The 17063-nt window shown below is 41.4% G+C and overlaps 2 protein-coding genes and 1 long non-coding RNA gene across 3 annotated transcripts in view; 1 reads left to right on the forward strand and 2 right to left on the reverse strand.

The window, feature by feature from the left end:
* Positions 1-9167, reverse strand: LOC146501278 (26S proteasome regulatory subunit 4). Its single transcript, XM_085133222.1, has 11 exons — positions 9099-9167; positions 8530-8583; positions 7827-7923; positions 7410-7534; positions 6799-6984; positions 6466-6594; positions 6273-6369; positions 3391-3580; positions 2359-2510; positions 1752-1906; positions 1-327 (listed from the first exon to the last, which is right to left on the reverse strand). The coding sequence occupies exons 1-11, from the start codon at positions 9099-9101 to the stop codon at positions 193-195; spliced, it is 1323 nt and encodes a 440-aa protein (XP_084989348.1). The 5' UTR covers positions 9102-9167; the 3' UTR covers positions 1-192.
* The window catches only part of LOC146501279 (potassium channel, subfamily K, member 13-like), a 20390-nt gene continuing 11855 nt past the window's right edge, over positions 8529-17063 (reverse strand). The window contains exons 3-4 of the mRNA XM_085133223.1: positions 9099-15333; positions 8529-8583 (exon numbers count right to left, since the gene is read on the reverse strand). Of these exons, the coding sequence (XP_084989349.1) occupies positions 15178-15333 (156 nt within the window). The 3' untranslated portion in view covers positions 8529-8583; positions 9099-15177. The remainder of the gene's footprint in view (positions 8584-9098; positions 15334-17063) is intronic.
* Positions 15328-17063, forward strand: part of LOC146501280 (uncharacterized) — a 7604-nt gene continuing 5868 nt past the window's right edge. The window contains exon 1 of the long non-coding RNA XR_014869399.1: positions 15328-17011. This is a non-coding gene — a long non-coding RNA (uncharacterized LOC146501280). The remainder of the gene's footprint in view (positions 17012-17063) is intronic.

Raw genomic sequence — 17063 nt, forward strand, 5'->3', positions numbered from 1 at the left:
TTAGATATTATATTTTGTCATTTATTGTTTTAACACGTAACGGTTAAAGGAGAGCGGGATAAGCCAGACATGACATGCACAAAATATATCAAACTCTCTGAGGAGGCGACTCAGCTGCTGCCTCCTCTCTTTCACACAGCGATAGATAGTGATGGGGTGGGGAGGATGAGAGAAAACAAAAATGTTTCAAGGTTAGAGGTAAAGCCCCTCTGGCGTGCCCTCCTGCTTCTTGTACAGAACGTTCTCCTTGGACTTTTTGAAGTCTTCGTTGGTGACTTTCATACGGCGCTCTCGCAAAGCCATGAGGCCTGCTTCTGTGCAGATGGCCTGGAGGATGAAAGGAGGAAACAGGGAGATCAACGAGAGTCAAACTGGAGGAAAAACGAGCACGTTACACAGTCTAAAAATAACGTAGACTGATTTGTGCTGCTATTTACATTCTTAAGTTTATCTTCCTGGATTAATGCTTCATTGAATAATCTCAGGCAAAACCTACGAACATCTAAATAGAACGTGAAAACTGCTTACTTGAAGGAATTTGATACAAATATGTGACAAAGCGGTACGAGCTATAATCAATAAACAGCCGGGTGATTGTGGCTTGACTTGATGTCAAACTGACCATGAACAGTCATGTCAGTCAGAGTCAGACAGAGCCTTAATGTTTAATGTTTGTCTGAGGAAAGAAAGGACATCCCTAATATTCAAACTCATTGTTTGCTTCCCAAACATTACATTTAAATGTCATCCAAGAAATCTCCACGTGTCATTCTGCCACGCTCCACACGAGGGCAGCAAAGCTGTGCGAGTGATCTGAACACTTTGGGCCAGGTCTTTTTTTTAACGGGGAACTTAATAAAGTTAATTAAGTGTTGATGTGAAAATCATTTAGAAAATCAACCCCCGCTTGCTTTGCTTCAAGCAGCCTTTTCTGCTCATTTTATTCCCCGTTTTGCTGAGCCACAGTGTGAACTGGCTCGCCGCCAAGCCCTCACACGATCAATAAATGGCTGCAGCATCAGAGCGAGGCCGGAGCAAATGAAGAAAGCAGCACACAGCTCCTCTGCTAGGATGCAAAGAGGCTGGACATGCTTCATATTTCACTCATGTTTTAAACAGCAGAGATTACGCCAATTCAGATTTCAGGTTGAGCATCTTTATTGATTTCTATTTTTCACACAAATGCACAAAAAATTTAATGGGGTGAAACATTTAAAAAGCATTTAAATGCTTTGGCAGACAAAGCTTGGTGTTAGCTAATGCTAAAGCAGTAAAGTGGTTAATAGACTATGGTAGCCAAAGCTGTCAGGTCTACAAGTACAGCCACAGTTTCAGCTTTTGGAAGTGAACTGCAAACTTTGTGGGGTCGTTTCTTAACACTGAACAAGTCATTTCATGGTAGTTTTATTTGTTTACTAATTTTTAAAGTTTTAAAAAATAGTTTGTGTGAAAAATTATTTTCCCAGTGAATTAAAAATGGATTTCCTGTTCGGCAGAGAGTGTGCATGGAAGGGAAAAAATGAGCAAACTGAAGTTTGCATTGAGCAGAAAATTCAATACAGTTCGAGTTCAGCCTCACAGCGTTCGCTTGGTCAAACCATCACAGCTGGAGGACTGGGAGGGAAAAACTTGTGCTGAGCTAGAATGTGTCAGTTTCTGTCTTCAGTTATTGCTTTTTGTGCTTCTTTGTACTCTGAAGAAAAAAGTGTGAGTGCCAAAGAGAGAGAAAAAAGCCTGTAGTCTTCTCTTACCTTGATGTCTGCTCCCGACAGGTCGTCCTTTGCCAGAATGAGGTCATCGAGGGTGACATCATCTGCTACTGTCATACGACTGGTGTGGATCTGGAAGATCCTTCTTTTGGTCTTCTCATCGGGAAGGGGAAACTCAATCTTACGGTCGATTCTCCCTGAGGAGTACGACAGAAAACAAAACATCACAAACTGACTGTGACTCTGTTCTGCTGCAAGTCTGTTCGTCTTCAGCAGATCAATGAGTCTCGCTCAAAAACTGTCTTGTTAATCAAACTCAGGTGATCAATCATACATTAATAATGCAGGGAAGATATTTATGGAGCTACTTTTCTCATAACACTCCCGACACTGTTCGTAAGCAGGACTTGGAGCAGTGTTTGCTAAAGCTTAGACAGCAGTGAGTCTGAGGAAGAACATTTTACTGCTTGTGGCTGATTAGAAAGAACAAAATATGAACAGTCGCTTCCAAAAGCAGAAAAAAACCTGACATTTCCACTCGCTGCAGTGACTCAACAAAATGCAGCCATGTCCTGAATGTCAGTCTAGTTTACAGGACTGTGGATGTGGATAAAGATGGAAGGCCAGTGACAGTCACACTGGTACCGACCGGGTCTGATGAGAGCCGGATCGAGCGTTTCTATCCGGTTGGTGGCCATGATAACTTTAACGTCTCCCCGCGAGTCGAAGCCGTCCAGCTGGTTGAGCAGCTCCAGCATGGTCCTCTGGATCTCCCTCTCACCACCGGAGTTAGAGTCGTACCTACGCAACACAGGCAGTGAACACACCACGTGAAAATCAAAGGCATCTCCTACATCGTCTCACGTCATGGGCTTGTTTACGGTCCATCAAACAGGCTTCATTTATACAGCTTAAAGTGAAGGCTGAGAATTAATCAAGATAAAAACTGGAGAATGTGCTGAACAAAATGTAGACCTTCATCGAGGAGAAGAGGAGGTGGTGCACTGACTGTCGATAGTGCAGCCTAGTAACCTGCAGACTGAGGTTCATACAACAAATGTGTAATAAGACAAATGATTGCAACAAAGTCTGTTTGTTGCAGTGATCTCACAGCTCAACAAGAGCAGCACATGCAGCAAGCAAAGAAAAGGAAAACAGTTACGATAGACACATGGGCAGAGGATGGAAACAGTAACACACACTGCTCAGAATTTTTTTTATCCTTTAAAAACTTCTTAAAGTATTTGGACAAACGAATCAGGGAACTGTGCTGCTTTTAATGTCAAGTAGTGCCATATTTTCCTAGCAGCACTACACTGTGCAGCCACCACTTTGTGCAAGCTGCCTGTGGTCATAGAAACACATTTCCTATTGCAAAGACGACACCCTGAACTATTACAAGCTGCAGCAGGGTGAGAGGCAAAATGAAGTGTAAAACGTGTAAGAAAGGACTGTGCAGTGTAACTGATAAACTCAGCATCCTGTACTTGAGATGACAAAAACCCTGCAGCAGCACATCACCTTGCACTGTTAATGTGCAGTGAAAGTATATAAAAACTGTTATAAATGAAAACGCCGCCATTTATCACACATACTAATCAACACCTTGGCGTCCCGTTCCAGCTCCTCAGCAGCGCAGGTAAAACATCGCTGCGCCGATGCTTTCAGAGCTTCTTTTTACCTCTTTGTGCCAATGGCGTCGATCTCATCGATGAAGACGATTGAAGGGGCGTGCTCCTCTGCTACCCTGAAGAGTTCTCGCACCAGCTTGGGCCCATCTCCCAGATACTTCTGGATCAGCTCTGAGCCCACCACACGCAGGAAGGTGGCTGATGTCTGATTGGCTACAGCCTTGGCGAGGAGTGTCTTACCTGTTACATGCATAACAGAGGAAAGAGTAAAACATACCTGCCAAAAGAGTTTAGTTTAATCCAAGTGAAAGAGTCCAGCGTAGGACTGGACTCTGTTTCACTTGAACCTTAATCTTTCATTTCAATGCAACATGAAGAACAGTTCGTCTGTGACCATGAGGCTGCATTCAATTGAGGACATTTCCAGTAAAAATGGCGTTGCAAAGAGCTCATTACACAAATGTCATTTCCTGTGGCTGCTGACAGAAAGATCACCAGCTACAGTTTCTAAGAAGGCTTAACTCTTTACCCCTATGAAAGCCTACTAAAAGTAATGCTTTAAGCTTTGTGCAGTTTGTGTCTGCTTACAGAACACGACGACTTTGCATCAGAAGTTAGTGAGGGTGATCTCTGCAGCTACCCTTAAAAATGTTTTTGTAAATTTTCTATTCTAATTGTCCTCAAACCACGTTTTTATTGATTTATCCTGAGGCGTCAGAACCCATCATTACGGGTAGACGGGAGATCATCAGAAGGAATCTTTATAGGGGAAAGAGTTACACAGCTTTCCATAACATAATCACAGCTAACTCGCTTGTATTACTCACTTAGCTTTATCGCTTTCCATGCATTATGTATTTAACATTACTGGAAATGTTTTATTAGAAGTTAAAAGGATTTTATGAACTCTGAAGATAAAATATTAAACACTGAGCAGCTAAATTAGGAACTCAATCATCTGCACAGTTCGCAGACACGATGGCCTTCACACACTGAAAGAAAGTCAACTTTCTGCAGTCGCCGTACTATTATTTTTCTGTTTAAGATATTTCTCAAAATCCCCTCAAGACAACCATTTTTAAAGTGAAATTGTGAAACTATGTTGCTATGTTTGTTTGGACACCCTTGAAAATTACAGAATAAATAGCCAAACATATGAAGTGTACCAAAATACATAGCTTTGTGTAGGGCTGGGCCATATCATACCGTTCACGGTAATACCGGTATAATTTTGGGCAACGAAAGAAAAATGAAATATCGCGATAGAATATGGGTAAAACGCGCATGCGCACTGCCTTTGTTTTCATACGCACACGTCGGAAGAAGCATGGCGGCGAAAGCGGATCGTTAAATGAAACGGATGAACCAGAACTGGTGTGTTAAAATGCTGCAACTTCACTGGTGTGGAACTGGTTTAGCTTTCGTCCGTCAGATACACAACAAAGCACTATTTTTGGTAGCGCATGCTAGCGGGCCGTCGTTATTACCGTGTTGTTTGGAAAATACGGCGCACTTAAAATCAATCCTTTGGTTTTTCTGAAAATCGACAGAGCCCCTTATAATCCCGTGTGCCTTATGTATGAATCCTGGTTGTGTTTACTGACCTCGAAACGATTTTATGTACACGGCGCTCGAAAACCTGTCAGATCTTTCAGTACGACTTTGCTAAGCTACGAAGCCGCACCGCTTGATGGATTGTTGGAGCGTTACGGCTATCGTAGGCGGAGCCTCGCAGAGTGATACGTACTGTGCTTCAACATAATGTTACCATATTGTGTGTGTATAACCTCTTTTTAAGTTTTGTGGATATTATACATGGTTATGCTGAGGATATGTCGACCAGTTTCCACTGGAAATGTCTTTTGGTTAAACTGTCAGGAAGGAATTTGCATTTGCACTGTTAAATGTTTATAACTTTAATGCACATAAAAACAGCTGCTTGTTTAAGTGAAAATACTTTGATGTTTGTTTGTTTTTTGCACTAATACAGTTGTGGAGTTGTAAAGTATTTTGTCTCGTGTCAATTATATCGTCAGTTATACCGTTATCGCAAATTTTCAAATGTATATCGTGATAAATATTTTTGGTCATATCTCCCTGCTCCAGCTTTGTGCTTTTCAACATCTCTGGTTCAATTCTAGCTGGAGAGACAAAGCCCCACTGAGGTGTCAGGAGGAGCATCTGGCGTATAACTCTCCCAGATCAAACACGCAGAGCTGTCTGCTGTGGCGACCCCTCGTGGCAGGAAAGCAGCCCAAAGCATCTTTCTATGTGAAACGGCAATGACACGCAGCGCCTCATAAAAAACACCAGCGAGCTGTAGACACGACAGTGAAATTTACAGCCACGTCAAAGCACCATGCATGTCCCAGTCCATCTGCTTCACCTGCTGACATCGTCTTCAGTGAAGAAAAGATTTTATGTAAACTCATAAAATTCAGTGTCGTGTGATTTCTGAGCAGACATTAAGCGATTAAAATATTATAAACACTTTTAAATGTGGTGGAGTTCACTGTACAACCAATCACCACAACAACAACAGTAAACAGGACTATCAGTTCTTTTTAAAGGCAGAAACTGATCTTTGGACACTTTATTAAAAAGAACTGATGGCAGAGTTTTTCTTTCAAATTACACCAGATTTAACAGCTGATTTCACACTGAGTATCATATTACAGTGCCTTATAATGGAGTTTGAAAATTACAGAAAAGTATTAATGTTTAAAGGTTAGATCTGAAAAGGATCTTAAAACTTCTAAGAAGCACGATGAATGGACAGTCCATTCATCTGTCTGATGAATGGACAAAACCACTAAAATGATTTCATAGGTTATTATTTCCCTACAGCAGGACTAATATCAGTGTGGACACTAATGTTTGCTGGCAGGAGAAAACATTTTTAAGAGCCTAAACCCACAGTTCAGAGACTCACCTGTGCCAGGTGGTCCATATAAGATGACTCCTTTGGGAGGCTTAATGCCCATCTCTTCATAATACTCTGGATGTGTAAGAGGCAGCTCCACCGACTCCTGTTAGAAATGTGTTTAAAAATGCAGTTAATCTCTAAAAAGAAGCACTTCACTATAAGATGTCAGTTTGGCTTCTGGCTTCTTGTCATAGTGTACCTTAATCTCCTGGATCTGATTGTCCAGTCCTCCGATGTCAGCATAGGTTTCTTGTGGGGCTTTTTCCACCTTCATCACCGTCACCAAGGGGTCAGTGTCATCCATCAGTACCCCAATCACAGCATGAACCTACAATAATATACAAATACAAGACAACTAGTGTGAATTTTTGAGGTCGGCTAAATTCAGTTTTGGGGAATTGATTAATACTCACTGACCCAAGGTTAATGAGTATTAAGTTAGGTGGTGGAGTTGGGTCAAAAACACTGCTGGGAAGTTCGTTAACAAATTTTTTTTTGGTCTTCACTGTAAATAAGAAAATATTAATATTACCTTGTGGTTGAGCAGGACAGAGCAGCCTGGCTCCAGAAGATCCTTATCCACAAAGGACAGGATACTAACGTAGTGCTCTGATCCCACTGAGGTGGACACGATGGCATGGTTGTCATCTATGATTTCTTCCAGAGTGCCTACAGACATGGGGGTCCCCCGCAGGTCATCTACCTTTGACCTTTCCTCCTGTAAACACAAACAGCACTGGAGTAACTTCATTTGATCCAGACATGGAGCACAAAACAAAGTCAGGTACAAATCCTGTCAAGATGATCCCACGCCGCTTTAATTATGCTGAGGTATCTGGGTTACAAAAACAAGCCAGACCTCAGCATAATTAAAGCTCCATTGTGTGATTTTAACCCAGATATGCTTTTACTGCACAGCAATGTGATCATTGTCATTTTGAAAAAGGAAGTCATTGGAAGTCAGATGCTATTCAGGTGGTACTGCATGATGAATTTGAATTCTGAGGTCAAATTAAATTAGTTAAATTAATAATTAATTTTGACAAGATGCCCAACACTACCGTTTTGTTTTTTTTGGTAACTTCATTTGACCCAGACCTGCAACACAGAAAGAAGTGTGGTATTTGAGGTGCAAATGCTGACCTCCTGTTTCTCTTCCAGGGGCTTCATCTGCTCCTGGTTCCTGATAAACTCTTCCTCCATAAGCAGGTAGTCTTTGATCCGTTCCTGCTTCAGCAGCTTCAGGCGGCACTGAGTATGAGGTGTAACTAATAGCAAACAAGCAGAATGTCAAAAAGATGCACAGAATATAACCCAGTTGACACAACCACAAATATTATGTCACACAAAGGAAAAGATTTCAACTTTAGAAACTGCCAATTATGCATGATATCTTGAGTAAAAACAAAGTGTCCAGGGATGCATCCAATGAATTCACACAGAATATTGAATAAAAGCATGAAATAAAATGTCATTATGAATGTAAATTTTCTGATCTACAGGAAAACAAGCTGGCAGCAGAGATTTCTGTTCCCAGTGCAAAGCTTTTCACTCTTTTACCCAATGGTAGTTTGCTTGCAGCATCTGGTCCCTTGGTCTTCTTCTTTTTCTTGCCAACTCTGGTGGGTATTGGAGGCTCATACTTCTTTTTCTTATCCTTCATTTAGCAGAAAAAGAACAAATTAATAGTGGGGAACATTATATACAGTTTCAAAGCTCAAAATACTTGTGTAACAACATAAACACATCCTATCAGCCTATTATGTAGGACCTTTGAATACATACCAATACATACAATCCATTTCCTCAAACCATGACGCCAGCAAAATGCAACCCACTATGTAAGGAAGCCACCAGATCCCCTCACTTTAGAGGTAAGAATTCAGTTTTATGTCTTTAATTTGTCAGTCATCTGTTGTAAAGTCATGAAGAAAAATGCACATATTTTTTCTGTTCTGTCAAGATTATCCCACAGAGTTTAAATAATATTTAAGTCCAGGCTCTGTGGAGGCCAATCCTTGACTGGTGGTGTTCCATTGTGTAATTTTCTATCCACAAATGCTTTTACTGTGTTGGTTGTGTTGGGTTCATTACCATGGCACATTAAAAACAAGTCTGGTTCATTAGAAGTAAAATGTGGCATGAAAACCTTTGCACAGTATTGGAAATAAAAAAAATAGTGACAAGAAGGTACGAGGTACTTGTTCAGACGTCACTGTGAAGATAAACCTTTGCTACCAAAACAATCAGCTGGCATTCTCACCTTGTCATCCTTCTTGCCTCCTCCTGGACCGTGGCCTCCACTCTGGCTTTGTCCCTAGAGGAAAAACACACTTGTGTTAACACAGTAGAAATTAAAGAACGAGCTCACTTTGTCTCTTACAGACGATTATATCTGTAAGCCAAAATCGCCAGTTAGCTCAGCGATATATTTAGCGCCTCACAGGCAACTGGAAAGTGCTAGCACTTTATTTTACACCACGGGAAAAACTAACTTTAACAGAGAACCCGTTGTCCTTTTTTAAAACATTACTAACATTGGAAAAATAGATTAAATCATCGATCGAAAATATGAATGGCTTAGATGGCTGAGAGCTTCGACAACGGCAACCGAGGAAAAAAGCAAATGTCGCTAGCCTTTCCTTTCGCTAGCAGACTGATGTTTATGTTTAATTCCATTTTTACTCCACAGGTTATACATAAAATAGTCTGAAAGAACGTGGCAGCGCGTATACTGGAGTTTAAAATTAGAAGAATAAAGTTTAAGTAGCAAATAACAGGTTTCAATATTTTAATTTTAAGAGCCGTAGAGAAAATTGCTTGCTCACTTACCATTGTTGCTCGTCGCTATCGAGTGACGTCACAGTACGGCAACACTCTAGGACAAAAATGTGTCAGCCGGAAGAGTTTAACTGCATGGAGAAGTGAGTTGGCAAAAACCTCTATGTTTTATTTAACGTTCTGTATAAGGTTATCGACAAAAGCCGTGAACGAATTTTACGTGATATTAAACATTATTATGTAGTTACTGTGGAATAAAACAAAAAACAACTGGTCCTTCTTTTATTGATTAGCATGGAAATACTTAAAGTGAATACTTAGCAGTTGATAAGTAGAGAAAGTAAGTCACCAATTTAGTGCATTTTAATAAGGACACCGATATTTTTTGTTCACAATTCATTTTAGGGACAGCGATGTTTGCAGACTCCAGTCCAAATTTTGAACATCTTTGCCAAAAACATCATCTAATTCAAGTGTTATTACATACAGTGGATCTGGAAAGTATTCACAGTGCTTCACTTCTTCCACATTTTGTTCAAAACCACTTTAAAAAACAAGTCCCACATGTCATTTGCTCAATACTTTGTTGAAGGATGACGCTAAAAGCTTTGGGGGCAGTTTCTCCCATTTTTCTTTGCAGAACAAGTCAAGCTCCATCAGGCTGGATCGGAGCTGTGCAGCCCTTTTCAGATCTCTCCAGAGATCTTGAATCAGTTTTAAGTCTGGGATTTTGCTGGACCACTCACAGAGTGGTAGCAAAGTCACTGCTTTGTTATCTTGGCTGTGTGCTTTGGGTCATTGCCCTTTAGTTCCAGAGTGCTCTGGAGTAAGTTATGATCAAGGACATCTCCGTACATTGATGCATTCATCTTTTTCTCAACCCTGACTCGTCTCCCAGTTCCTGCTGCAGAAAAACATCCCTACAGCATGATACATGCCACCACCATGCTTTACTGTAGGGATGGTACTGGCCAGGTGATGAGTGGTGCCTGGTTTCTTCCAGACATGAGGCCTGGCATTCAGGCCAACGATTCAGGCTTAGCAGAGATTTTGTTTCTAATGGTCTGAGAGTCCTTCAGGTGACTTTTGGCAAACTCCATGCAATTTTGACTGTCATGGCTGTGAATACTGTACATGTTATATTTTTGTATTTTATTTTTAATAAATTTGCAAGAATTTTGAAACTTTTTTCATTTTGTCATTCTGTGTATCTTGTGTAGAGTATTGAGGTGAAAAATTAATTTAATTCATTTTGAAATAATGCTGTAACATGACAAATGTGGAAGAAGTGAAGTATGTGGAATTGTAAATATAGTGCTTTTCTACTCTACCTGACTACTCAAAATGTTTTGCACCACTTGACTCACCAGTTCTTCTCTATGTAAGTGCTTTTTATCTAACATTCAAACACACTCACACCCCATCAGAGAGCAAAGTGGGGTTAGTACCTTGCAGCCTGAAGTAGCCAGGGATTGAACCACCAACCTTCTGATTTAGTAGCTGACCTGCTGGACCTCCTGACAACACTCACAACCAGAAAGTGTTATGAATACCTCCAAGTGTATTATAGGGAAACTAATTGTGGTTTTTACAAACATACTTTCTTTATGGTAATCTTTCTAGCATAAACATGTTCAGTTTTATTGTTTTTGTTGTTGTGCATGGTATTTTGTTCACATTAATTTCTAAAAGCAATGATCAGTAAGGCAAATAAGTCTCTAAAGCATGGAGGATCAAGGCTCACTGATGCACATAGAGAATGAAAGCTGGCTTGTGTGGTCCGATCCAACATTTGAGCTACTGTAGATTAAATTGTTCACAAAGTTCACACTAGTTCTGATACCAAAACTGTGCTAGAATACACCGAGCAGCGCAGTTTGTTGTGTGTGTGGCTGCAGTGCCCATCCTGACTCCAGTCCACTGCTGAAAGCACCAACAATGGCTACCTGATCATCAGAGTGGACCATGGAGCAATGGAAGTAATTAGTCTGCTCTGAGGAATCACGGTTTGTTTTACATCATGTGGATGGCCGGGTGCATGTGCGTACCTGGAGAACACCTGGCACAAGGATGAACTATGGGAAGAAAACCTGCAGGTGTGATGCTTTTGGAAATGTTCTGCTGTGAAACTTGGGTCCTGCCATCCACGTGGATCTTACTTTGACATGTACCACCTACCAAAACCATGTACACCCTTTCATGGAAACAGTATTCCCTCGTGGCTGAGGTCTCCTTCAGCAGCATAAATCACACTTCTACAAAGCAAAAGTGGTTCAGGAATGTTTGAGGAGCACAACAACGAGTTTGAGGTGTTGATTTGACCTCCAAATTCCCCAGACCTCAATGCAATCAAGCATCTGTGGGATGTGCCTGAAAAACAAGTCCCATCCATGGAGGCCCCACATCGCCACTTATTATGCTGATTATGCTCTGGACTATACCAGAGCATAATCAGCGATCTAATGGAGTCCATGGGACAAACTCAGTATGAGGCAGGTGGTTATAATATTATACCTGATCTGTGTATATGTATATGTAACTCCATATGACTCTCTGACCATTAGTTGACTTTAAACAGCAGCACAAACCTCTAATTATTAAACATCTTACTGTTCAATCTGTAATTATTAGCATTTCTTTGACTTTCTGCTGGTTACTGACTGCACTCTGCTGTAATATATTCATTTAATGAAGTGTCACTTTTGTTTATTAAATTAACTTTAATGAACATCACATGTCGTGTGTTTCCAAGCGCACATTACTGCGTAGAGTGGCTGATTATTAATCTTGTGAGCCACGTAAATAGGCAAGAGAGTGAGTAGAGTCCCGTGTTTGCAGAAAGACAAAAAGTCAATTTATTGGTTGATATACAAAGAACACAAACAGAAAGTAGACTTTGATGTATGCACGGCATTAAGAGAAGCATTAACGTCCTTGCAGTCAACTGGAGGGAGCTGTAGAGATTTCGCTCTTTCTAAGATGCTGCTTGTGAACATGCAGCGTTCACTCTGCATATGTTTAGGTAGCACCGGCTGAGTCTCACAGCCTTGGTTTTCACAGACACTATTTAATTGGCTGATTTGCTGTTTACTCTCCCCTGACACACTCAGGCACATGACGTATGGAGAGTTATGTGCACACTGACGATGCATATGCTTTAAAAAGTTTATTAAAAAGTTTAAGGTTGCTAATCCCTGTAGTCAAACATGTGCAAAGTCACCGCGTGGCAGCTGCTGTCCTTTAAAGTACCTGTATAATGCTGACGCTGAGGCTTTATTGACTTTCTTTAGTATCATTTGCATTTTCTGTAGTCTGATAACTACAGCCACTTTCAGTTATTCCCAAAATTGCTGTATTCACAAATGATGGGGTTGGTACACAACGTTTTATCACCTGTTGCAAGCATAATAATAAAATAGCCACCTATTAGGTTTATTCTCAGTGAAGCATGAAAGGTGGAGCACACTGAGGCCACCCGTGCAGCAGTGTGGAATCAACCACATTGTCACCTCCCACATGGCTCCTCCATTAGAGTGCGTATCAAACAGAGTGGATGTGACAGTGGTATCAGTCACTCTCTGGGTGGTGTCGTGACTTGTTTAAAAAAAAAGAGCTTTGACAAAGAGTCTTTGTGCGTCTACATCTGCCCGTGGCTCTGCTGTCTCACTCACAAATGTATCTGTGCACTCTGAGACACACGAACAGGAACACACATTTCTTCAAAGCTGTTATTATCCATGTAGCCATAATGACATATTCATAATTCTTCTCCGGTTGAATAGTTTGTGTGTGTTGCAGTGTGCGATTGCGTTTGTGTGTCCGTAGCAAAGAATCAGTCTAAATGTGTATTTTCAGGTTAGTTTACTTGATGAAAATATAGAAATGTCCTTGTTTGTTCTACAGCGACAAGTTTTCCAGGCTTCGTAAAAAAAAGTGTGTGCTCCCAGTTTTACCATCTTAAATTTTTGCACCCCCCCCCCACCCCCCACCCCCACTTCTCTGTGCTTTCACTCAGTCTGTGGTGAAGCTAAAATCAGGTGGCATTCAGTGGGGAAACTCAGCACAGTGGTCTGCTGTCAGGACCACGGCTATTCTTTGAAGCAAGTGACACCCAAAAACCAACATGTACAATGGTAGATGCACCTTATTAAATTTTGGGTATTTTCTTTATTTCAAAGAGAAGTAGACAGAAAAAAAAAACTACAATTGGCAGTTTGTGTTGTACTAATACTACATGCAGGGATCTTACTTCCCTGGCAGGTTTGCATGGCTGTCATCTCATCAAGACAAAACTCAAGAGTATTCTCTCTCTGCTCTTCATCTTCGGTCATAAGATGCACTTAAAGCTGGGCCAGACAAAAACATCCATAATAACCTTTCAGCATATTGTAATTCAAGTGGTCTGAGAGTGAACTACACTCCTGCACCCCCACTTTTTCACAGAAAGTCTGTGAAAAAAAACAGGTCTTTTCAGAACAAATCAGATGAGCTGAAAGAAGCTTGAAGAGAAAAAAATAATTCTGTAGATGCAACGTGTACAGGACGTCTCCCTGGAGAGACTGAGATTTGAACCCCATGTGAAGTGGAGGAGAGAGCTGCAGGGAAAGCCATGCCTATTTTAAAATACTGACATTTAAATGAATTCATGTCATCAACATTTCTGCTGAGCCTCTTCTACACGCTTTACAGCAGGTACTATCAGAGGTGGAGCCCGGAGGATAGCAACCCTGTAATTTCAGTGCAGAAAGCCGGACCATTATTGTAATACATGTTGAAGGGAAAATATCTTAATATGATCAAAATATAAACTGCTAAAATAAATTAAAGGAGCACTTTGAAAGCTCATCAGATCTCAATGGAGGAAAATTATCCCAGATATAATTCCTGCTGTATGCTTGGCTACATTTTGGATCCATAATATTCTCCTTAGAACCCAAACCACTAACAACCAGGCCAATTTCTGATCCTCCACAATGCTGACTCTGTGCCTGAGGCCGAGTCAGAAGTATTACATGGCTACCTCAGTTATTTTGCTCTGCTGAGGATACAGAGCCTGTCGTCTGTCAGCCGGGTTAGACAAAAACCATCAGGCCGCATTTCATGAAACCTGGCGAGGAGGTAAAACATTGGAGGTAAAACAGTTTGGAGTTGCTGCAGATCACTTTTGGTTTTAAATTTGCAACACAAGGAATTGTCTTTGACTTGTCGTGTGGATCCAGACTAACAGAAAAAAGAAACAGCGAGCACCACTGAGCCAAAATTCAATAATGAGCCCTGGAACTACATGTTTTTACCTCATTTGTATCAGTACCAAACACCAGCAGGCCTGTGTCACAACAAAATATGAAAATGCCATAATTTCTGTATTTGTGCTTGACTAACGTGAAACAAACTCGGAGTAAACAGAAATCCTTTATAATGGGGGTCAGTGCGGACTCCTACTCTGATTCTGCAGAGGGCAGGGCTGCTCAGGGTTGTAATGAGGGAGATTCTGTCTTTGTTGTTGCTATTTGTTGTTATAATGAATGGATGCGAGCCACTGAATAGTGTAACAACATGGCTGTGAAACATTTACCACAAATGCTGTGAGCGTAGAACTAAAATCTTTTTAGTTAGTCATGTTTTCCCTTTTTTGTTTACTTTCCAAACACAACGCAGGGCTTTGTGCAATGACTGCTGAGAGACTGAAGAAACACCAACTTTATTAAAGCTACTTCTCTGACAATAATACCTTTCATGGACCGGGCAGAGTCGTAGTAAGTGAGTGAAAGTTGCAGGTCTATGTGAAGCAGCACGTAGTGCATCAGGCTTTAAAGCTTAGATACAGGCTTTAGGCAGGCTTTTATTTATCACCATGGAAACTGGATTCCTCACAGGGGAACATTCCGGCACGTGGAGCCGGGTCCAGATGTGGAAATCCAGCACGCTATCGTGCATCTTTCATCTAGCCAAGTTCTTGGCGAGAAGCTGGGCTGAGATGGTTTCTGTCTAAGCAGTAGCTGCTGGGGTCAGCCTTCCTCCTCCAACATCAAAGCTTCTTCTTCCTCGGGGAGGCGGCGCTCAGTGTAAGTGTCATACTCTTTCTCGTGTGTCTTTTGTTTCCTTTAAAAGGATCTCGTGCTGTTTCTCCCTATCTGTCCACACTAGTCTCTGCCAGGCGGTTGTTCATGATGCCCAGTGCACCCACCCCTCCCGAGAAGCCGTTCTGACGTGAACTGGAGCTGGACTGGCGCTGGTTCCCGACTGCCATCTCCGAAAGCTGCTTTTGCATAATGGCCAAGTTCACCTAGAGGAAGAGATTAAAAAAATCAGCACAAGAGGAAATCTGCAGAAAACTGTGGAAAGTGAAGTGGTACATTCAAGCTACAAAGTCTTGGCAAACAAACTCAGATCAAACGGCAGCATCTGATTTCACAGGTGCATTAAAAAGCTGACAGATGGTATTTCTTCTTTAGTGGGCTGCTTTAAGCAAACCAAGGTGAAAAGTATTGACGCGAATGTCAGTGATTTAACTTTTGCCACTCAGCAACTTTTACCTTTGATTTTTTTTCTGCACAACAAAGAGCAGAAAATGCAACAGGCTTGTTTTGTATATAATCGGGTGTAAATGTATCCACTGTCAGGTCAGGACTTTATGGTTTTAAGGACTTTACTTTCTCCATTCCCAGCTGCTTTATTTTACCTGTGGCCATGGAAGTGATTGGAACACCTGAATTCAATGAACTGGATGGTGAGTGAATACAGTGTATCTGCTGACTTTGGCAAACCTGGCACACGTTCACCTCCATACTGTTTTGGGTGAATAAGTGCACCACAAACACTTGAAACACCACACACCTCTGATGCCCGTTGCTTGCCATCTTGGCTTTATTGCAGAAATCAAGAGGCCAATCAAAGGATACATTTTTCAGCCAGTAGAAAGAGGATATATTGTGAGTGTGTATGCTAGCTCAGAGGTTAGAAAGCTGCAAAAGCTGCTCCTGCAGATGATCCAAATTGAGGCACAATTTTTAGACTGTTTTGTTTGTTTTGGCACATCATGGTTTATTATGAGGAGAATGAGAGGATGGAGAAGATGTGTACTGGTACCAGTTTACAAGAACAAGGATGATGGGAAGAGCTGTAGTAACTACAGAAGGATAAAACCGATCAGACACACCATGAAGACGTGTGAAATAGTTGTTGAAGCTACGCTGAGAAGGGAGGTGACAATCAGTGAGCTGCAGTATTGCTTTAATCTGAGAAAGAGCAGATGCAATGTTTGCTTTGAGAGTGTTGATGGAGAAGTATAGAGGTCAGTAAAAACTTCACTCTGCCTCTATGGAACTAGAGAAACTTTATGATAGGTACCAAAAGAGGAACTGTGGCATTGTATGAGGAAGTCAGGAGGTGCAGAGAAGTATGTGAGGGTGGTGCAGGACAAGAAAGGGGTGAGGTAGGAGTAACAAGTGGATTCAATCAGCCCCTTGTTGTTTGCAGTGGTGATGTCTTTTATCCTGTCTTCCTTCTCTCACCCCAACCAATCACAGCAGATGGCCCCGCCCCTCCCTGAGCCTGGTTCTGCTGGAGGTTTCTTCCTGTTAAAAGGGAGTTTTTCCTTCCCACTGTCGCCAAAGTGCTGCTCATAGGGGGTCATATGATTGTTGGGCTTTTCTCTGTATCTATGAAGCGCCTTGAGGCGACTTTTGTTGTGATTTGGTGCTATATAAATAAAATTGAATTGAATTGAATTGAAAATTGATGGACAGACTGACAGATGAGGCCAGGCAGACGTGGACTGTAATGTTTGCAGATAACACTTTGATCTGTAGAGTAGGGAGCAGGTGGATGAGAGTATGGCGAGGTGGAGGTATGCTCCGGAGAAAAGAGGAATGAAGGGCAGTAGAAGCAAGACAGAAAACAAGACTGTGGATTAGAGGGAGACAGGTGGAAAGTTGAACATGGAAGGAGTAGAGATAGTGAAGGTAGATTCAATTCAATTCAATTCAGTTTTATTTATATAGCGCCAAATCACAA

The sequence above is a fragment of the Neolamprologus multifasciatus genome, chromosome 15 (genome assembly GCF_963576455.1).
Source record: "Neolamprologus multifasciatus chromosome 15, fNeoMul1.2, whole genome shotgun sequence".
NCBI classification, from domain to species: Eukaryota; Metazoa; Chordata; class Actinopteri; order Cichliformes; family Cichlidae; genus Neolamprologus; species Neolamprologus multifasciatus.

Excerpts from the sequence above, each read along its gene's own strand:
- LOC146501278 (XM_085133222.1), bottom strand. Across the intron at positions 6,985-7,409 it reads CCCTGGAAGAGAAACAGGAG|GAGGAAAGGTCAAAGGTAGA; the intron begins GTCAGCATTTGC and ends TTGTGTTTACAG. Across the intron at positions 328-1,751 it reads TGTCGGGAGCAGACATCAAG|GCCATCTGCACAGAAGCAGG; the intron begins GTAAGAGAAGAC and ends TTCATCCTCCAG.